This window comes from Xenopus tropicalis, chromosome 6, assembly GCF_000004195.4.
Source record: "Xenopus tropicalis strain Nigerian chromosome 6, UCB_Xtro_10.0, whole genome shotgun sequence".
Lineage (NCBI taxonomy): Eukaryota > Metazoa > Chordata > Amphibia > Anura > Pipidae > Xenopus > Xenopus tropicalis.
In genome coordinates this window covers 134,857,284-134,880,980 of record NC_030682.2, presented here as the reverse complement: position 1 = coordinate 134,880,980, position 23,697 = coordinate 134,857,284, and the positions used below count along the sequence as shown (strand labels likewise).

The following is a 23,697-nucleotide window of genomic DNA, read 5'->3' as shown; positions in this document are numbered from 1 at the left end:
CAGTCAATAACCCTTAGATGATCTTTCAGTGCAAGTACCATCTATGAGAAGTATACATTGAGACTTTAGGGTGAAGTAGAGAAAAGTGCATTTAATATTCTATAGTGCTTCACTGCTTTTGCAGTTGAGACATTGAATTTATTTAATAAATGAGTATAAATGAGTTTATACTTCAGCCCCTCTTTTTTCTCTTGACAGCACACAGCTGTAAGCAACCAGAATCTCCATTACACTCAAATGTTGTTGGAATGGATCTGCCATCTCTTGGTTATACATTGATATACAGCTGTCAGCCAGGATACATGCTATCTGGTGGAACAGAACACAGAATATGTCAGCCAGACAATACTTGGAGTGGCAAAGTTCCAGTGTGTAGAGGTATTTGTAACTGTTAACTGTTTAAGCAGGGGACACAGAGCTACCTATCAGCATATAAATTAAGTTTGGACTAAAGGTGCCCATACACGGCGGCAATGGTCAGATCCGACTAGATTTTTTAACCTGCCTGATTGATATCTGGCTGATTTCAGGCCAGATATCGGTCGGACAAGCCCGTCGGTAGTCCCCATACACGGGCCGATTAGCTGCCGAATCAGTCTAAGGGACCGATATGGGCAGCTAGAATTGGCCCGTGTATGGGGACCTTAAGATTCTAAAACATTACAAAGACATTGACAGGGCAACCCAAGTTAGATATTGTTTAAATAATACATCTTTTGTATTAATAATGTATATTGAATGTTAGATTATTGGCAGTATGCAGGGCCGCCATCAGAAATCACGGGACCCCTCATAATAAAGTTTTTTGGGCCCCCCCTCCTCCCACACCCCAATGGCCCCTCCCCCAGTGACCCCTCCCATCAATACAAAGGACATAAAACCTTGGTAGCCAGGGCCCCCTAAAACATTGGTGTCCAGGAGTTACATTTTGCATTGGTGCCAGGGCAGGTACCCCCTAAATCATTGCTAGTCAGCCCAGGGCCCCCTAAAACTTTGGTAGCCAGTGCCCCCCTAAAAAGCCCCCCCAAAGCATCCTCCAGCTTCCCCCCCAAAGCATCCTCCAGCTTCCCCCAGGCCCCCCCACAAGGCATTCTCTAGCTTCCCCTAGGGCCCCCCCACAAAGCATTCTCTAGATTCCCCCAGGGCCCCCCCACAAAGCATTCTCCAGCTTCCCCCAGGGCCCCCCCACAAAGCATTCTCCAGCTTCCCCTAGGCCCCCACCCCAAAGCATTCTCCAGCTTCCCCCAGGCCCCCCCCCACAAAACATTCTCCAGCTTCCAACAGGGCCCCCCCACAACGCATTCTCCAGCTTCCCCCAGGGCCCCCCCACAAAGCATTCTCCAGCTTCCCCCAGGGCCCCCCCACAAAGCATTCTCCAGCTTCCCCTAGGCCCCCACCCCAAAGCATTCTCCAGCTTCCCCTAGGCCCCCACCCCAAAGCATTCTCCAGCTTCCCCCAGCGCCGGCCGGCCTGCCTGCCTGCTGCTATGGTGTCCTCCAATATGTGCTGCGGCTCCCAGCTACTTCGGCGCTTTTATAAGGTTGCACCCCGTGCGTGTGACGTCAGTGCGCACGGGCGCAACCTTATAAAAGCGCCAAAGTATCGGCACATAGCGGAGGACGCCGCCAGAGCCGAGGAAGCAAGGGCCCGGACTTGATTAAAGGGGGCCTGAGCTAAGATAACTTTAGCGCGGCCGGGCCCCCTTTAAAGCTAAAAACGTCCGGGCCCGGAACGATTGTACCCCCTGTGCCCCCCTGATGGCGGCCCTGGCAGTATGTACGTCAGGGATGTCCATCCTTCGATCCTTCAACAATCCACCATCCAGATACCAACACTGTTCCTGGGTCACTTGAAGTTTAACAGCATTTGGAATCCATTAGGTGTTAATTACTGGAAAACTGGGGACATTCCAATATAAATTTTTGGGAATTTATTAACATTGGAGACAAACACCACTATTGATGTTGCTCATAGCAACCAATAAGATCTTTGCTTCTGTTTTCTAACTTGTAGGTGACCATTCAAATCTAATTTCTGAATGGTTGCTATAGGCAACATCCCCATTAGTGATTCTGTTGTACCAAACATAGACAGCAGTTTGTACACAGTGGAAGTAAAACCTATTGCACTGCATTTTAGATGTGCACACAGTTGCACCTCCGTAGATTTGAATGGGACTAATTGCAAAAAACATGGCACTGTGTGCAATTTTATTTTTACTTTGAACCTTACCCTATTCATATTTCCAGAACAAAATATATATTTTATACGATACTGTAAAAGTTAAAAAGGGCAGTTAGGGTTTTGTATTCCAGTTTATTTATTTATTGAGCTCTGACCAAAAGAGAAAGTGTGACTGCCACTCCAATTGTGTATTTAAGTTTATTATATTTACTAGACAAGGTATAAAGAGATCAACAAAATAATTGTATAGAACTTACAAAAGCTGTCAACCCAAAATTTAAATCTGAGCCAGTAATACTTTCAATAAAGAAAAATAGGAGTGTTTGTTTTATAACACATGAAAACATATTGTAACTCTAGTATAACTGGCTTTAATGTCCATTAAACACCACTATTGAATGCATGTTTTTTTTATCTGTTTTAATAGCTGGGTCCAAACCACTTGAAAATAAGAACAAGCCAGTTCCTGGAACCCCAAGCCCTAAGTTAAATGGTAAGTCAGAAATATACAGTAATACTACATATACTTGAAAGGGATAGTGTCATGATTTTTATGGTATTTTCTAGCTGTAATATTGGGGTGTAGGTGCCATCTCAGTGCATTGTGCCTGAGTCTGAGCTTTCAGAAGGAGCCAGTGCTACACATTAGAACTGCTTTCAGATAACCTATTGTTTCTCCTACTCCCATGTAACTGGAGGAGTCCCAAGCCGGACTTGGATTTCTTACTATTGAGTGCTATTCTGATACCTACTGGGAGCTGCTATCTTGCTCCCGTCCCATTGTTCTGCTGATCGGCTGCTGGGAGGGAGGGGATATCACTCCAACTTGCAGCGCAGCAGTAAAGTGTGACTGAAGTTTATCAGAGCACAGGTCACATGGCTGTGGCACCCTGGGAAATTAAGAATATGGCTAGCCCCATGTGAAATTTCAAAATTAAATATAAAAAAATCTGTTTGTGTTTTTTAAACAACAGATTACAATGCAGGATTCTGCTGGAGAAGCTCTATTAACTGATGGGGTTTGAAAAAAACATATTTTCCCATGACAGTATCCCGTTGAGCACTTTGATATTACACAACACTTTTCATCAAATGTTATACTTAAATTATTTTACAGTAATTGCTAAACACGCCAAACACATATTGGTTAAAATTGTGAACATAATGTGTGTATGATTTGAACCTTCTGTTTCCTATAATACAGTTGACAAGTGTCACTTTTAGGCTGTCATCCAATCCGTTTTTAACTGTCAAATAAACAGAGGTGAACCTTATGTAAAGTGCTACAAGGCTTCTGCTATAGATTAAGGCATGCAAGTGTGTGCCAACAGATACTTTCATTTGAATTCTACTGTCCACTGTTGCCTCAAAGATGTATTTTTGTCTTTGTGGGTGCTATCCTAAGGACTCACACCCACACAGAACTAATTAAGTGATTGGTTGCTGACTGAGCAGCTGACCTCTGTGATTGGACACTTATCTGTAATCTGCCTCTGCTGACCTGTTAACTGACGCTCATTGGAGTAGGTAGGGTCAATTCCAAGCCTTGGATCAATGTACTGTATGGCTCATTATAGGTTTAATTTGTATTACTGCTGAATTGTAACACAATGGAGTAGGTAGGGTCAATTCCAAGCCTTGGATCAATCCATGGCACATTATTGGTTCAATTCGTATCGCTGCCGAATAGTCACACAATCATTTTGTTTGTGGGCAAGCAGAATGAAGGCACACTTGCCTAAAAACATGGTCATCAACTTTAAAGTTGACCGAACAGAAAGACAGAATGAAATTGGGATTTAATTATATATATAAAACATATGAAAGAACCTGTTAATTATTGTTGGAAAAAGGCTACAGCAACCACTTTCACATGTGCACATCTGAAGTTTTAAGTAACTGTGACAGCTCGGCATAGAATGGATCTTTTTGGCTGTTAGATGTGGCCTTATAAAAAGACATAGAGCAGCCTTGAGTTCTGAAGATTACCTGCTTAGCATGCAGAGCACAGATCAGGTGGCAAGGACTTTGAAAGTAAACAGAATGAAAGTAAAGTCTAAGCTTCAGATGGATGCTACAGGCAGGGGGTAATGTAAGAAAGTTTGAACAAGTCACTGAAAAGACATGAATCCAGACGGTCTTACATCAAAGGTGGTTTACATACTAATAGAAACAAGACTCCAAAACCACTTGCAAAAGACTCGAGGGTATTCTTATTATAACCAAGGACCAGATTAACCGAGCACAAGACCCGCTTTACAAAAGAAAGTTCTGGCTGTTTCCTGTCTTTAATCATCATTGCTCTAAATTGAAGGCAAGAAGAGAAGAAAGCTGAGGGCAAATGTATTAAGCCAAAGGTGGAATAATTCTACATCAATTGAATACAATAAAGCAGATAAGACTGCAGACTAGAAATTCAAAAGCAGAAAAAAGTTCCTTCCCTTCTTGTCTTCATTTTTTCCACCCCCCCCCCCCCCCCCACACATCTAAGCAATCATTGGATAATAACAAATGCATTCATGTGAATAAGAAAATGGCCATTGTAATTTAATTTCTTTTATTTGTACTTTTTTGGAATCAAAACGGCAGGCACTTGGCTAATGGGAATTAAGAACTGACAAGAAAATGAGAAAAAGTCTTGGCATTGTCTAATGCAAAACAATATGATTTCACTTATTGTATGCACAGAACTATTTTTTTTTATTCTATATTTTTGTATAAAGCTGCCCTGTTGCTTGCTTCACGGGATTCAGTTTGTACATTTTTTGGAGGTAACAGTAGCAGGTACAGAATCTGAGGATCTGTTTATGAAAACCATAGATTGCTATTATAGACAAGAACACATTTACTAATCCACGAATCCGAATGGGAAAAATTTGGATTGTAAACGAACATTTTGCGACTTTTTCATATTTTTTGTGATTTTTTACGTCGCCGTTACGACTTTTTCGTAGCTGTTACGACTTGCGCAAATTTCGTGACTTTTTCGTAGCCATTACGATTTGCTCGTATATTGTCGCAACTTTTTCGTATTGAGCGCTCGTAAACGGCAGCCAAAACTTTCAGACTTTGCATGATTTTGGAAGCCTCCCATAGGGCTCAATGGCACTCTGCAGCTCCAACCCGGCCCAAGGAAAGCCTCCCATAGGGCTCAATGGCACTCTGCAGCTCCAACCCGGCCCAAGGAAAGTCTCCCATAGGGCTCAATGGCACTCTGCAGCTCCAACCCGGCCCAAGGAAGGTCTCCCATAGGACTCAATGGCACTCTGCAGCTCCAACCTGGCCCAAGGAAAGCCTCCCATAGGACTCAATGGCACTCTGCAGCTCCAACCTGGCCCAAGGAAAGCCTCCCATAGGGCTCAATGGCACTCTGCAGCTCTAACCCGGCCCAAGGAAAGTCTCCCATAGGGCTCAATGGTACGCTGCAGCTCCAACCTGGCCCAAGGAAAGTCTCCCATAGGGCTCAATGGCACTCTGCAGCTCCAACCCGGCCCAAGGAAAGCCTCCCATAGGGCTCAATGGCACTCTGCAGCTCCAACCCGGCCCAAGGAAATCCTCCCATAGGGCTCAATGGCACTCTGCAGCTCCAACCCGGCCCAAGGAAAGTCTCCCATAGGGCTCAATGGCACTCTGCAGCTCCAACCCGGCCCAAGGAAAGTCTCCCATAGGGCTCAATGGCACTCTGCAGCTCCAACCCGGCCAAAGGAAAGTCTGCCATAGGGCTCAATGGCACTCTGCAGCTCCAACCCGGCCCAAGGAAAGCCTCCCATAGGGCTCAATGGCACTCTGCAGCTCCAACCCGGCCCAAGGAAATCCTCCCATAGGGCTCAATGGCACTCTGCAGCTCCAACCCGGCCCAAGGAAAGTCTCCCATAGGGCTCAATGGCACTCTGCAGCTCCAACCCGGCCCAAGGAAAGCCTCCCATAGGGCTCAATGGCACTCTGCAGCTCCAACCTGGCCCAAGGAAAGTCACGCTACGAAAAAGTCGTAACGGCTACGAAAAAGTTGCGACAATTTACGAAAAAAACGCAAAATACCGATCATTGTGAAAAAAACGCATTCGGACGCTTTTCCGACGTTCGTGGATTAGTAAATTTGCCCCAAGGAGCATGGAAGCTTTTTGCCAATGAAAATATAGATGTAGATCGAGAATGTTTTTTGCTGCCTGACATTTTTAATGTGAAGGTTTGATCAGATATAATAGATTATCTTACTGTAGTATATTTAAATAATGTCCATTCAGAAAATCTAGGTAGCTAATGGGAACTAATGGAAAGTCGTTCACCAATAACCATAAAACCTCAATGGAGGGTCACCTCTTGCCCCCAGACCCTATGGGAGGTGGGGGCTGAACAAATTCTATATGCAGAATTATCTAAATGGATTAGAAATCTCGTTATAAAAAGGTGGTTTGAAACAGTTTAATCTTCTTACATCAGTATGGATAGTGGATATTGTAAACAGCATTACACTATACAGTTGCTCATTATCTAATTAAGGGGTCTTATGAATTCCTGTGTTAACTGTTTGTTGGTTTTCTCTGTGGAATTGTGTATGGTGCTCGTATTAGAAAGCAAGAGAATAATATACCCAATTATAAGCTTCAGTAAAAGTAACAATTTTAATATTCTCCTCACTCTGAGAATTTTTGTGCAAGCAAATTTTTGCAGCAGTTTCATGACAAAATTCACCAATGACGAAATGTCGAATTTCCCAGCAAAACAATGCCTCCTGAAAAAATGTGCTTATCACTAGTTAAGAGCTTATTTATGCATGGCATAACAGAAAACATACAATTGGTTAAAAAATAGACACAAAACTAATACATACATGGGATCGTTTATCTGAAAACCTGTTATCCAGAAAGCGTTGAATTATGGGAAGGACATCTCCCATAGAGTCATTTTAGGCAAATATTTTTTTTTTCACTAATAAAACAGCACCATGTACTTGATGCTAACTAAGTTGTATAAATCCATATTGGTTTCTAATAGGGTCAAGGTATAGTGATCCAAATTACAGAAAGATCCTACATCTCTAGTAGCACATGACTGACTGAAAGTTTCAGAAACTTGTTTTGTATACAAAACAATCTAGTCTATATAATTAATTAGTAGGGAATTAATAATTACCTTACAGTTTTGTAATCTTTATAAAACATCAGTCAGTGCCTATGTTTTCCATATAAGAGGTCTTTCCATAATTTGGATCACTGCACCTTAAGACTGATAAAAAAAATATAAACATTAAATAAACACAATAGGATTTTCAAGGATTTTGCCTCTAATAAGAATTAATGATATCTTAGTTGGAATCAAATACAATGTACTGTTTTATTATTACAGAGAATAGGGAATCATTTAACCATTAAATAAACCCAATAGGGCTGTTCTGCCCCCAATAAGGGGTAATTATATCTTAGTTGGGATCAATTACAGGTACTGTTTTATTATTACAGAGAAAAGGGAATCATTTAACCATTAAATAAACCCAATAGGGCTGTTCTGCCCCAATAAGGGGTAATTATATCTTAGTTGGGATCAAGTACAGATACTGTTTTATTATTACAGAGAAAAGGGAATCATTTAACCATGAAATAAACCCAATAGGGCTGTTCTGCCCCCAATAAGGGGTAATTATATCTTAGTTGGGATCAAGTACAGGTACTGTTTTATTATTACAGAGAAAAGGGAATCATTTAACCATGAAATAAACCCAATAGGACTGTTCTGCCCCAATAAGGGGTAATTATATCTCAGTTGGGATCAAGTACAGGTACTGTTTTATTATTACAGAGAAAAGGGAATCATTTAACCATTAAATAAACCCAATAGGGCTGTTCTGCCCCCAATAAGGGGTAATTATATCTTAGTTGGAATCAAATACAATGTACTGTTTAATTACTACAGAAAAAAATATTTTTTTTTAATTATTTGCTTAAAATGGACTCTATTGAGATGGTCTTCTCATAATTCAGAGCTTTCTGGATAACAGGTTTCCAGATAATGGACCTCATACCTGAAGAAGGTACATTATCTTTATTAAAAAGGTGGTGTTTTTGCCATCTGAAAAAAGTGTTTTCTGGTTAATGCACCAAGATAGGGTATTAGAAGCAAAATGCTACAATGACACAATGCATTTTTTTCAGCACAAACCAAACCTTTTTAATTCTGTTGTTGCAACTTGATTATAATTTTTTCCACAATTTGTAGTTCCAGATGATGTATTTGCTCGAAATTACATTTGGAAAGGTTTCTGCATTTTCAAAGGAAAGAACCAACCAATGAATTTTACAGTTAATAGATTCAACACCTCTACTGGGAAAGTGAATGCAACGCTAATCATCAGCAACGCGGAGTTTCTTCTTTCAGGTAAAACATTTAGTCATTATTTTCGAATACAAAAAAAACAGAATGGTTGCTGGTTCTAAATAGGTGTCCATTGTACAAATCTGAACCAAAGAGCACTAGGAAAAACAGGGCTTACAAGAAAATACATAAAGGAGAAAGGAAAAAAAGGTCATGGGTAAAGAAAAAAAAGAAATAACTTGCAACCAAATACACCAAATATCAATTTTTTTTTTCCATTGTGAAAAAGACAAGATTAAGCTTGATTAATTTTTTAGCAAACATGATTTTTTCTCAATCACTAATAGTGGTGAGCGAATCTGTCCTGTTTCACCATAAAATTCGTGAAATGACGAAAAATGCGCAAAACGCATTTGTCGTGCAAATTTTTTTGCCGCCCACATCTTTTTTTACCAGCATCTGTTTTGGTCGCCTACATCTATTTTTTGTTGCCCGCAATTTTTGCTGTGACCGCGCCCATTTTTGACGCTCCCACTTTCAATTTGATACAACAGCAACCTTTTTTGACACGATCACGCTCAATTTTGATGCACCGTTTTTTGTCGTAACCGCTCCCAATTTGATGCGCAACACATTTTTGGACTTGCGACAAATTTTTCAGCGGCATATTTTCACGAAACAATTCGCCAATGGCGAAATGCAAATCTTCGCTGTGAATCCATGCCTAGCGAAAAAATTCGCTCATCACTAATCACTAAAATATTTACAAAAAAACCCTCACATTGGAAAAAACTTGATCAGGTCAAGTATTGGAAAAAAAACTGAATCCCAATGAAAATTAAATAGTTCTATTTCATTTTACAACTTTTTTTTTACATTTTAAATAGATTGAATATTAAAAATACATCTGACTTATGTGGAAACTCTGCAGGTTTTAGCTGTCAAATTATTTAATTGACATTTTTTATACTGATAAAAGAATACTGGTTTTGCACTTAACCCAAAGTAGTCGTTATGGCTTACTTAGGAGCCCATTTATCAAAATTTGTTTGTGTAATATTTGTATTTTTCACTACTTTGAATAAACTTGAAATGTAAAAAAAAGTGAACATTCCTGTTTTTTTATGTGTAATCACTCCAGCTTCTTGACAAATGTTTTTTTTCCCCCCCCCAGAAAGGTTTTTTTTTTTTTTAAAGTATGTTACCTAAAACTTGACAAGCTTTTCATTTTGTTTGTAAGACCCGATTTGGGAGAGTGCAGAATTAATCAGAGTAACCACCGTGAGTTCAGGAACCCATATGTGGTTTCAGTAACCGATTGCTCAAACCAAGAGGCTAAAGAATGAATAAATATGCCCCTGAAGGTTTGTGTGTAGTTACATTCAATTTGGCAAATCTGACTAGATATGAGTAATTTGTCTCGCTTTGCTTTGCCAAAAAAATTCTCAGAATGGTGAAAAATTTGCGAAACATGGCCATAGTGTGACTTTTTTGATGTGCAAAACATTTTTTTATGTGCACAACTTTTTTTTATTTTGCTGCGCACAACTTTTTTTGTCGCGCAACTTTTCCCAAATATTTTCCACATTGAAGTTTTGCAGTCGTTATGTGAAAAAAATCAGTTAATGACAAAACGCAGAAATTTGCAGCAAATCCGTGTCTGGCGAAAAATTTCACTCATCACTAAATCTGCCTCAAATATATTAGGTGGCAACTACAGCAACACTGAAATTCTGGGGGGGAAAATGCAGAATTGTGGGGAAAAAACATGGCAATTGCTCCCAGTTGCTCCCAAATTTTGCTCACTGCACTTGAAAGGTATGGAATAGTTTTCAACTTTGTTCTTTGTTTTCGCTACAATTGCAAAAATTACCGTATGTGTACATGTGCTTGTGTGTGAGTTGGAAAGTATAAAGGAATGCAGAAAAGAAAACTGTAACCAGATATAACTGAAAAGGGAATAATAATAGAGAAAAACAACAAATATAAAATGATGTATACTGTAAATATTGTTTATAATAAATTAAATTCATATCAAAATAACGTATCCCCAATCTCTAGCGGTGGGATAAAATGCTTTCATTTACACAAATGAGAAACAGGGTCCATAACCATTTATTTTTGTGTAGGGATTTATAAAAGTCAAGAGGCTCGCTTGATACTACACATTTATTCAGTGAAATCATCGGCACAAACCAGCGTAGCCAAGATGAAGGATGAGAAGTGGGCAATGGATGGATTTGTAAGTATTAAACTTTTACAGTCTGGAAACATTTATCACACTCTCCACTTCCTAATAATTCTGGGTGTTAAAAGGCGAAATGATACCCTATTTATACACTTGCCTCAGAGCAAATGTGACTGAGGGAAAGTAATGTACTGTGTGACAGAACTGTCTAGCTTTAGGATACCAGAACATCTAGCATTAAAATACTAAAGAAACTATTCTAAGTAGCAGCGGATTGGAAATATTCTGTAACAAGATGTGACTGAAATAACCCTGCCTTTTAGTTATGGAAACTATGTATGAGGTATGAAGTATGTTCCAGAATGGTGTATAAAAAGTTTATATAAGCCATATAAATAAAATATATAATAAATATTGGTTAACCAGGTGTCCTACAACATGAAAGTACTTTAGAGCAAATATTAATCTCCTGTTTTATTATTACAGAGAAAAGGGAATCATTTAACCATGAAATAAACCCAATAGGGCTGTTCTGCCCCCAATAAGGGGTAATTATATCTTAGTTGGGATCAAGTACAGGTGCTGTTTTATTATTACAGAGAAAAGGGAATCATTTAACCATTAAATAAACCCAATAGGGCTGTTCTGCCCCAATAAGGGGTAATTATATCTTAGTTGGGATCAAGTACATGTACTGTTTTATTATTACAGAGAAAAAGGGAATCATTTAACCATTAAATAAACCCAATAGGGCTGTTCTGCCCCCAATAAGGGGTAATTATATCTTAGTTGGGATCAAGTACAGGTACTGTTTTATTATTACAGAGAAAAGGGAATTATTTAACCATTAAATAAACCCAATAGGGCTGTTCTGCCCCCAATAAGGGGTAATTATATCTTAGCTGGGTTCAAGTACAGGTACTGTTTTATTATTACAGAGAAAAAGGAAATCACTTTTAAAAATTGGAATTATTTGCTTATAATGGAATCTATGGGAGATGGCCTTTCCGTAATTTGGAACTTTCTGGATAACGGGTTTCCTGATAAGGGATCCCATACCTGTCTTCAGGGATCTTTGCGATATATTTATAAGTAGCATGCTTGTCTACAGATCCAAAGTAACTTTGCTTATTGCACATTAATATTTCAACCTTGTCAAGATCATTCATTCTGCAACAATTAAAAGTAGGCTTTTATGGCACATTATAGGTATTAACGGCAGAGCAATGGCACGTAAGAATCATGTTGGTTTTTATGTGCATATGAATGAACTTCTATAGACCGCTCTATCTTTATATTTACAATATAACATTGGGGTGGTGTCCAAATTTGTAAAATAGTTTGCATTTTTGCTGCTATTGTCTTCAGTTTCACAGTTGAGGATACCAAGAAGGCAAAATTGTTCAAGAAGCAGGACAAATTTTAGTTTTATTTTTGATTTTGTAGAAGACACCAAATTAGAAAATATTCAAATATGTGTTTTGTGAAGGTTTTTTATGCCATGCCAGCTAAATATCGATTGTATCATTTTATTATAAAAAAAAGTCAAAATATATATCTACAAAAAAAAGTTATGCCTTGAGTATTTTGTAGTACAGTTCTATATTGTATAAAGCAGTCTATACTTTAGCATTAGCAAATGCTTCATAAGACTTTTTACAGATTTTCTCTATACTTTGTAGGTGTCGGCAGAATCAGATGGGGCTACATATGTTTTTCAAGGTTCCATTCATGGGAAAGATTATGGAAACTTTGGACTGCGAAGTATAGGTAAGTTACCAACAATAGAGGGGCTTTTCAATGGAAGTTGAAGGGCTTGTGCACTTTTCATCCGTTTAACATAAAAGCGCTATTTATAAATTTATGATTCACTAAAAGTATATTTAAGTTAATTTAGACGCTGTGTGCGCTATTTAAGTCGCGAAGACTATTTTCGTGTGGTATTCAACGCAATGCACGCTAATTTACGCCACTTGACGCGCGCGCTAATTAAAGCACAAGCGCTACTTATCGCACACGCCATATTAGCCATACACGCCATTATGTTCGTAAAACTACTGTTCTGAAAATGCCCATTTCCCTGCAAACTGGCGGCTGCATCACTCTGGGGCCAACACATATTGAATAAATCCCACTGCAAAGTCCATATTGTGTTGCCAAAAGCTCATGAACTGTACTTTTCTATAATTACCGCCTGCCCCAAGTAGGTGTTAATATTCGCACAGACTTATGTGATATTTAGCGCGTTTAATGCTTCATATGTATTTGTGAATCATGCGTTAGTATTGTTTTCATTCACTTATTTACACAATGCGTTAAAATTAACGCATGCGGTTGCGCACTATTTAACACACGTGATATGCGGCTTAACACATGCAACAAAACTTTAGCGAATCATTTTTTTGCGTAAATTTTTACGCAAAAAAACATGCGATAAGCGTTATCGCACCTTAGTGAATCAACCCTTATGTATGTTATATTACATGCCTCCAACTGTCCCGATTTTCGCTGGACAGTCCCGATTTTAACAGCTCAACCCGCAGTCCAAGATTCTTACTGTAAATTCCCTCATTTCCCTTCGATCTCCTGCACTGAATACAAAAAAGATACAAATTTAATTAAAAAGTAGCTTTTGGCAGAGAGCCCAGAAATCTTAACAAGCTTCACCTGCACTTAGATACAATATTTCTCACATTTAATAAAATAAGTGAGATTTTGGTAGAGAGCCCAGAAAGTTAACAAGCTACACCTGCACTGAGATAAACTGAGTAACTAATAAGCTCAAAAGGTCTCTTTGGGGAATTGAGACTTGCAGCTTAAAGGGCAATTTCACCTTCATTAGCAAAACTGTAATTCCACATAAAACAACCCCAAAACCCACAGAAATGTATTCAAACTTTAAGTAACCTGCAAAAGTTTGTAAAATGGGAGTGGTATTTAGGGGATGTGGTTGCAAAAATGGGCGTGGTTAAAAATGATATTACTAATATTACTATGATATACTAATATACAAATGAGGTAATATCATAAATGGTAGAAACTGGTCTAATATGTAGGTAGCATTAGCTTGTCTGCACGCCAAACTTTGGAACTGCAGTTGCATTATCTCCCATAACCTGATGGTGGCAAGCCTCAGAGAAAAATATTCAGTCGGTTCAGACATTTTGGAATGATGGGGTATTTTAGGTTTCCAATCTAAATATCTTATTGTCCAAATAAATGATTGATCCAAAGACAATTGGTTAATCAGGAAGTAAAATGCTTTTGGACTTAGTTGTAAGCTTGGTATACCCTTTTCCATACAGGAGTACAGATGAAAACAGTGCAGCCAATTAAATACAATCATGTTGAATAGCCCATGCGTGGCCACATTAAATTAGATTTGTTTTTAAATGAAGCACTGATATTTGTTTTAAAATCCAGAAATGCCAATAAACCTTCTCATTGCTACAGTTCATGTAATGCATGATTCATGAATGGCTCTTTGCCAGTTAGTGTCAGAGTTTCTCAAAGCAATCTTCCCTTCAGGAAAGAGAAAAAAAAAACCCACCCGCTTAGTTTTATAGATTTACTGTAAACAGAAGCTTCATATTTACAATCTAATTATTCACTAGCACAATAAAAATGCCTTGCTCCCTTGTGAGCATCTGAGCAAATAAAGTAGGAAAATTGTCATTTCATTAAAAAGAGAAATTATTAAACTATAAATTGCTTGCATCTATTTCCCTCGTGGGATATACAGTATACAGTATTGAATACCGGCATTTAGTATCTAAGATGATTTTTTTTTTTTTATATAGTGTTCCCTATCTGTAGTTCCCTGACAGTTATTGAAAATATTTCAAAATGATTCTGTAGTTATAAATATCTGATTGGAACCCCAAAAAAAGTTTTAAAATTATATGAGAATTTGTTTGGGCAAAGTTTTGATTATTTAAGGTGTCAAAGTAAATGCTATGGTGATGTCATGTATCTTAAAGAATAAGTAAACCTTTTTTTTTCTATGAGTAAAATTACTCTAAACAGCCTCCAGAATTACCTACCTTTGTCCCAGCATTCTCTCTGACCTGGTTCCTCAGTCAGAAGGTGCTCGTTTTTCTTTGCTCCTTGTGCAGAGTGAAGCCCCGCCCCCCACTTCCTGTTCAGGTCTCTCATCAAAAAAAAAAACTCCTGCTAATGCACAGACTGGCTCCTGCTGTCTCCAGACATGCCCAGAAGGCTCTCCACTCCGACAACCTTATCGAATTGAAGAAAGAACTGAACAGGAAGTGGGGGCGGGGCTTCACTCTGCACAAGCAGAAAAAGAACACCTTCTGACTGAGGAACCAGGTCAGAGGGAATGCTGGGACAAAGGTAGGTCATTCTGGAGGCTGTTTAGAGTAATTTTACGCATAGAAAAAAAAAGGTTTACTTATTCTTTAAGGCACCATTCACGGACAGAACGGCCTGGTTGCTCAGTGAGTGGATCTTCCAGACCACTCATTTGATAGGCCATATCAGGTTGATTCATGATTCAGACCTTGAGGCTATCAATATTAGTCAGGAAGTTATCACATTGGGCCAATACATGACCTAAGAAGCTTCTGTCCTTTTAAAGGGGTGGTTTATTTACTTTGCTCAAGTTAGCTCTTTAATATCAGTATCACTTAAAAGAGAAGATGGCCCTTTGGTTAAAAGAAGTGCCATTGGCATATTAGGGAATATTTAACCTGCACCGCAAAATGCAAAAAAAAAAAAAGGTGCAGAGACCTGTGTTTCACCCAATGAATAAAGTTCTGGCTGCATTCGGCAACTCTGTATTCACGAGAAGTGGGTAGGGAGATGTACATGGGCACACCTCTTCCCTCCCCTAACCATCCCCTACTTTGCATGTAGTTCAGATATGCAAGTTTAAGAATGCCAGCAATGGGACCTTGTACACATGGTGTAGAGTCCAGCCGGACAATGAACATGAGAGGAATTGCTATAATCCTGTAACACTCAAATAGTGGTACAGGTATAGGATCCCTTATCCGGAAACCCATTATCCAGAAAGTTCCGAATTACGGAAAGACCATCTCCCATAGACTCCTTTATAAGCAAAGAATTCTAATTTTTAAAAATTATTTCCTTTTCCCCTGTAATAATAAAACTGTACCTTGTACTTGATCCCAACTAAGATATAATTACCCCTTATTGGGGCAGAACAGTCCTATTGGGTTTATTTAATGGTTAAATGATTCCCTTTTCTCTGTAATAATAAAACAGTACCTGTACTTGATCCCAACTAAGATATAATTACCCCTTATTGGGGGCAGAACAGCCCTATTGGGTTTATTTAATGGTTAAATGATTCCCTTTTCTCTGTAATAATAAAACAGTACCTGTACTTGATCCCAACTAAGATATAATTACCCCTTATTGGGGGCAGAACAGCCCTATTGGTTTTATTTCATGTTTAAATGATTTCCTTTTCTCTGTAATAATAAAACAGTACCTGTACTTGATCCCAACTAAGATATAATTACCCCTTATTGGGGGCAGAACAGCCCTATTGGGTTTATTTCATGTTTAAATGATTCCCTTTTCTCTGTAATAATAAAACAGTACCTGTACTTGATCCCAACTAAGATATAATTACCCCTTATTGGGGGCAGAACAGCCCTATTGGGTTTATTTCATGGTTAAATGATTCCCTTTTCTCTGTAATAATAAAACAGTACCTGTACTTGATCCCAACTAAGATATAATTACCCCTTATTGGGGGCAGAACAGCCCTATTGGGTTTATTTCATGGTTAAATGATTCCCTTTTCTCTGTAATAATAAAACAGTACCTGTACTTGATCCCAACTAAGATATAATTACCCCTTATTGGGGGCAGAACAGCCCTATTGGGTTTATTTCATGGTTAAATGATTCCCTTTTCTCTGTAATAATAAAACAGTACCTGTACTTGATCCCAACTAAGATATAATTACCCCTTATTGGGGGCAAAACAAGCCTATTGGGTTTATTCAATGTTTAAATGATTTATTAGTAGATTTACGTTATGGAGATCCAAATTACGGAAAGATCCCTTATCCGGAAACCCCCAGGTCCCGAGCATTCTGGATAACAAGTCCCATACCTGTAATGAAACACAGAAACCTTGCTACTGATCTAGTAACCCATAGTAACCAATCATCAGGCAGCATACTGATCAGCTATTCAAATACAAACTTATCTCAGTCTCTAATATCTTATAGATTTCATAGAAAGTAAAGTGCTATATAAACACATCTCTTAGATATTTGATAATATGGTTTGTCATTGTTATAATATTAGCATTTTTATCTCCTCAGTTCATAGATAGCATGATGATAAAATAAATATAACATAGTGGCTTTGGTTCTGGTCTAATTACAATGAGGGAGTCAGAAAAATGTTTTAATTGGTCTTGTTTGGGATAGGTTGATCTTTATAGACAGCTTGTTCAACCTGAATAGCTGCTGTATGTTTTTCTGTCATCATGCTACTTACCGAAAAAGTGAATCCAGGTGCTGATTTTACAAGGGATAGAATGATAAACATAACACCACCATACTGTGCAGGTTTCATAAATTACTGTAATTATCATATTTGGGATCTTAAACTGTAACAAGGAGTAAAATGGTGTATACAGGGCACATCATTCCAAAAACAGACAAGATTTAATGACAATTTACTGGAACCAAGAACCGAAATGGAACAATAAATCAATAATTTCAAATCATTTGAAGGTAGTTGAGCAATTTAGTAATGCAGTGAGGAAGCAATCAAAATAATGAGCCATATACAGTATACAAAACCACAAATACTAGTTAGTGTAACCCTTTCTTGGCACATTCAGGCCATTTGTGGAAAGGCCACAAAGGCCCGGGCCTAGGGCGGCACAAATTGGGGGGCGGCATGCCGCCCCGCCGCACCAAAATCTTGAAGTTTTTTGTCGTATACGGAGCAATGGGGACCTCTCCCCCATTGCTCCGTATGCGATTGAAAAGGCTGCGCATGCGGGATCACAAGTTCGCACATGCGCGGGGGTGCGCGCCGGTTGCGCATGCGTGCGGGGTGGGAGGGGCTTGGGGAGGGCGACGGACAGGGGGCGGCCTCGGGGCGCCCGTCTTATAAATTCGGCCCTGGGCACATTCACTTATTATTGGGCTGTATTTCCAGGAGATATGTGTTTTCAAAATATTATTGATACTGGGAACTGGGAACAGCGCAGTGAGGAACACACCTCTAGGGGATTTCCACTAGGAAATAATCACACACGGTTTGCAGCAGTATTAAACTTTATATAACTTTTGAAACAGAAAGTAGAACAGTTTAGGGAGGACTGATAATCCTGCCCTGAGGAACTTGTGTGGGCTATCCACGGCTGGCACAGTCTCTAAACTTTGCCCAGCCCTAACTTGGATCCGGATAGACCCCCCAACCCTTTAATCAGTTCAGTCCCTTCCCAAAGAGCAGTCCAGCAGACTTTTATCCTTTCAAGTCTGAACTCACACAGTGTGTGCTAACTGCTCACTCTGGATCTCTCTCTTTGCACTGGCAAACAACAACAGGGGCTCCCTTTATAAACTGCTGGGCCCGCCCCTAGATTTTTGGCTCCAAAACCTAGGCACACCTCTCCCAGACGTGCACTGGGGCAGCCAGCCAGCCAACCGGATCCCTCCCCAGGCTATAGCTAGGCTGGATGAGATCACAGACTGAAACACAGGGTTCTCTGATCCCCTACACTAGAAAGGGGAGTTTGGAGTTTCTCTTTATAGGTCAGTGGTGAATCATCACCCTGCATATCTACTGGAGGGTCAGAAAAAAACATTAATAAGAAGGAAACTGTTGAGACTTAAGCTACTGACATATGTATATGTATATGGTTTCATCAAAAGAGGTGAATGGCAAGACCTTGCAGTAAGAAGCTGTAGGGTGGAACATTAGAAGGACTTCTTTACTTAAGGGTGATAGCTTCGTCATCAAGAGACTTCATTAGCAAGAGAGTCATTAAGAAATTCAGGCAAAATGTATACAATTAATCAACCTAAATAAGAATGTTTATTTCAGCATCCAATAATTTTAATGATGAACTTGCGAGTTCTTTTCAACTGTATATATCTTGTTAACAGGAATTAATATGACTGAGGAAAACCCTGCTAATCATTCCTTTGGGACAAACAGCAGTTCTGTGGCTATAGCTATCCTGGTGCCTTTCTTCGCTCTGATATTTGCAGGATTTGGATTTTATCTATACAAACAAAGGTAAGAAAACAGAGCTATTTTTTGCTGTTAGAAGCATGAAAGCAAAAATCACTTCTGGGATTCAAAGTGGAGCAAGAGACAGCAGTTATCATCATGCCTCAAATTTAGCCCCATGTCAGGCAATTCAAACTGCTGTTCTGAGTGGCTCTGGAGCAATCTGTCAGAGCAAGAGAGTTTCAGTTTGACAGCACATAGTCTCTATTTCTTGCTTATCCTTTACCCCATTTACCTTCATTGGCTTTGGCACAGCACAGAATCAACAGTCAAGTTTTTCATATCAGTCAATGAAGAAGGAAAAAGGGCAGAGTAGTCAAAGAGCACTTCATGCAGTCATTAAGGTAGTGAGTTTGACAGCTGCAGAAGATACTAATATCTATATTTCAGATTTTAGATTACGGAGCCACTAGTCTCAGGCTGTCATTGTCCTTTCCACCTGCCATAGGGCTGGCAGTAAGTACTGGGCCTGCATTTATCACCTTCCTAACTTGAGTATATAAATGATGCTCAAGTTATGGGACAGGAGGGGGATGCCAACATGACTTTATTCATGGTGGTAGCTGCAGGTGTCTGCGCTCCAAAATGGTGCACTAAACCTATGGCAATGTAAGGAGCAAAAAGGGCAATGTGCAAAGTGCAAACAAGCATATTGCACATATTTTAGCACTTTAATTGGTGTATGAGCATCTGCACTTTTGCAGTTTAGCAGCTGTGTTTGTAAAATAGTCTTGATGCCCATTATTATTATTATAATGCACGTACAAGCAGGGTTACTTGGTACTAATTTTGACTCTATAAAAAAATGTGTTCTACTATATTAATAACCTTCAGTACTCTTCAAAACAACCCCCCCAAAAAAACTTGGAGTAATTACGACTGTTAATACTAAGGGGCCCATTCATTAAAGCACGATTGACCACAAATGAGACAAATTTTTTCTAATTTTTAGAACTTTTCGTATTGACCACGATAATATCGTTAAATTAGTATGACTTTTTTGTGGTACGACTACGAAAATTTCGTTATTCATTCAAGCTTTGGTATAATGACGCCTTTCGCCAGGTTTGATCTGTAGAGTGCCTGTGAGTGCTATGGGAGGCTTCCAACATCATACATTTTGTTTTAAAACCAGAAAGGTTTTCACGCCATTTACGATCGTTCAGATATGAAAATTTTGTGACTTTCGGATCGCAACCACAAAATTTTCGTGTGACCAAGAAAAGAATCAATTTTCGCACGTCAGAAATTATCGTAGTTACTCCGAATTTTTTCCAATCGTGCTTTTAACCATTCAAAATTTGTGCTTTCATGAATGGGCCCCTCAGTGTAAATGTGCATAATGTTTCATCACTGTGTTTTGAATGGGAATGGGAGCAAGACAGATTTACAGATGATCCATATAGCAGGTGCTACTTGTTTTGTTCACCATGGTTTTGAATTTATTATAAAAAATCTGTGTGAAACTTTGCAAAATGGCAAAATTTTACCTAAAATTTGCCTAATGCATTGGAGTCAATGGGAGTTTTTTCTTGTGTTCTATCTTATGCCGAATGTATTATAGACATTTTTTTCTTGTGCCAAATGCATTGGAGTCAATGGGCATTTTATTTTCTCAAGTTTTTATTCATTTCCAAATGTATTGCAGTCAATGGGGATTTTTTTTCAAGTTTTTTCTCACGTCAAGTTCATTGACATCATTGGTCATTTTTCTCTATTTTTACGCCATGGGAACAAAACAAATGGCAAAATTCTAGTGTGCTAAATTATATTATGTTGGGGAATCCTTAATTAAAAATTATCTGTGAATTTTTGATAACAAGTTGTCCAGGCATTCAGTGTCTACCAAAGCAAATAAAGTGCTGTCTTGTATAAAAAAAAGGCATTGACTCAAGGGATGAAAACATAATTTTGCCCCTTTATAGGTCCCTGGTAAGGCCTCACCTTGAGTATGGGGGGCAGTTTTTGGCTCCAGACCTTAAGAAGGATATTAATGAGCTGGAGAGAGTCCAGAGACATGTGACTAAATTGGTTGAAAGGATGGAGGATTAAGATGGAGGGTAGACTGTCAAAGTTGGGGTAGTTTTCTTTTGGAAAAGAGATGTTTTACATTTTTACATTAGAGGGTATTATAGCCCCCCCCCCCCAAAAAAAAGATCAATGCACCAGTGGGCACTCCTTTAGATTAGAGCAATGGAATTTTCTTTTGAAGTTATATATATATATATATAGATATTGGTATATACAGTTTATATATGTGAGTAGATCGATACTGTAAGTCGGTATGAGTATGTATACATGTGCACTGGTGTTTGCTTGGAAGGGTTGAACTTGATGGTCTTTTTTCAACCCTATGTAACAAATTTTTGCCACTCCCGAAAATGCAAATATCATCTCAAATCCATACCAGACAAATAAATGTAATAAAGTATTATTAGTATTATTATTAGTAGTATCATTATTATTTCAAAATCCAGCTTAAATACATTATTTAAATAAAAGTAAAATTCATTTCTGTTTTTCTCCCCTTAAGTTTATAAAAAAAAAATGAATCCTTTTTGTATGTTTTCCACAGGACTGCCCCCAAAACACAATATACGGGATGTTCTGTCCATGAAAATAATAACGGCCAAGCTGCATTTGAAAACCCAATGTATGACACCAATGCAAAGTCAGTGGAAGGAAAGGCCGTAAGATTTGATCCCAATCTGAACACTGTCTGCACAATGGTATAATGTTGGAATGCTCCTTGTCACTCAGAAGCCAGGAAACTGAGACATAAACCAGGGCACCTTTTTGGTACGCTGTTAACATTAAAGCACATTTTAAAGAACACATCAAGTCACACTTTCCTGAGGACGACAAGAAGAGCATATTATTTTGATTGGGACTGAAGCGATTCTCCATGGTCGTAATGGAGAGTTTTTCCAGCAAATGGACTGCACTCTGTGAGTGCTTGATTACAGTTTATTTTCTTTTTTTAAAAAAAGGAGATTAATCTAAACTATAAACTTCTTTGCATATATTGGAGGAGCATCCACTATCAATATTTACTGTGCTTTATAAACTATATTAGAAGGTCTGGAAAAAAAAAAGATATATGATAAGAAATTGTTATACGTAACTGAAGATAATGTGTTTAAATACAAAGTACATTATTTTCACATTCTTCGAAGAATTGAGATGCCCCCCTGTCAATTGGAGTACTCCATTTTGTGTACACTTGTGGGCATGAAAACACAAAACAGACAGAGCTGTTCCTAATTTATTTATTTATTTTTATAAAATGACAGCAGCAATTCATAAATGCGAAATAACTGTGTGAGAGATCATTTGCACATATGCATATTTTTTTTGGTAAGAAATCACTCATTCTAGGAAATCATGAGGTGCTCTTTAGATGTTTACTTCAATAGGAAGAACCAGTTATTGTCTTTATGACCTTCCCAGTTTTATGTTATTTCTGGCTGATTGATGGTATGTTTTTTATTTTCCCTTTGACAATATGATGATGATAATTGTAATTTACGTTGCTAATGTTATGGTTAGCACAACATATTTTCTACCATTCTGCAAATATACATCTACAATATCTTTGTAAACTCTTACAATTTGCCACACCAATGATTTTCAGTTTGCACTACCCACTGTTTGCATCTTTTTATTATACTAGATCCTCCTGTACATTTAGGGGAAAATTCTTTAAAATTCAAATAAAAAAATGTTAATATCTACACCAATTTGAGGGTTTTGCGGCAAAAAATCTTGAATTTGTATTCAAGTTTCCAAAACTGGTATACAATATCTAGTAGAATTAAGTCTAAAACAACTGGACTTTTCTGAGTTTATATTGAAAATTTTTCACCACTCATTCGAGTGGCTTCTTCAGTTCAAATGACTGGTAGGGAATTCCCCGGCATTTAAACCCTTGAGGGTAGTACAGTCACAGGCATCCAATCACAATGGTTCCTAATTCAGTTAGGTGTTGGCTTAAACTGACAGGTGTAACCATTGTGATTGGATCTTACCTTCTTACACCTGTCAATGTCAGCCAACACCTAACTGAATAAGGAACCATTGTGATTGGACGTCTGTGACTGTACTACCTTCAAGGGTTTAAATGCCGGGGAATTCCCTACCAGTCATTTGAACTGCAGAAGCCACTCGGATGAGTGGTGAAAAGTTTTCAACATAAACTCAGAAAAGTCCAGTTGTTTTGGACTTAATTCTACTAGATACTGTATATCATGACCTGGATGAATGAGAATCTTCATAGATATATTTTCCAAAACTGGAATTTTCAAGATTTATTAAGCACAAAAACTTAAATAAAGCAATTTGCCATTTAAAGCTGGCAAGTCAATGGGCCTTGTTGTGGACTCAAAACTCAATTGGAGTTTTTGATTATGATTCATTGTCAAACTTAATAATTCACTCGGCTAACTCAGTGATGATGAAGGATAGAATGTGATTTTACTACGTTTGAGTTGAGTTTTTTTAATTGATCTAGTCTTTCTCTTGAAGCGCACTTTTAAGATGTTCAAGTTTTTGAGTTTTTTCAAAATTAAAAAAATAGAAAATTTAAATAATCCTAAATCTTTCCTTTAGAAAAAATCTGTCAAGATTCAAAAGCAAAGATTGTGAATTCCCATTTCAGAAACTCAAATTTTCAAGATCTATTTAGTGCAAAAATTTGAATATTTCAATTTAAGTCTTTGAGATCAATTAGAAATTTGCCAGACTTAGTCAAATTTAAGGCTAGAG

General features: G+C 38.3%; 1 protein-coding gene across 1 annotated transcript in view; it reads left to right on the top strand.

Moving 5' to 3' along the window:
* Nucleotides 1-22,723, top strand: part of csmd3 (CUB and Sushi multiple domains 3) — a 657,789-nt gene extending 635,066 nt beyond the window's left edge. Inside the window, exons 65-71 of the mRNA XM_018094906.2 lie at nucleotides 199-378; nucleotides 2,612-2,677; nucleotides 8,398-8,556; nucleotides 10,623-10,735; nucleotides 12,364-12,451; nucleotides 18,807-18,939; nucleotides 21,509-22,723. Of these exons, the coding sequence (XP_017950395.2) occupies nucleotides 199-378; nucleotides 2,612-2,677; nucleotides 8,398-8,556; nucleotides 10,623-10,735; nucleotides 12,364-12,451; nucleotides 18,807-18,939; nucleotides 21,509-21,668 (899 nt within the window). The 3' untranslated portion in view covers nucleotides 21,669-22,723. The remainder of the gene's footprint in view (nucleotides 1-198; nucleotides 379-2,611; nucleotides 2,678-8,397; nucleotides 8,557-10,622; nucleotides 10,736-12,363; nucleotides 12,452-18,806; nucleotides 18,940-21,508) is intronic.
* Nucleotides 22,724-23,697: the final 974 nt, after the last annotated feature.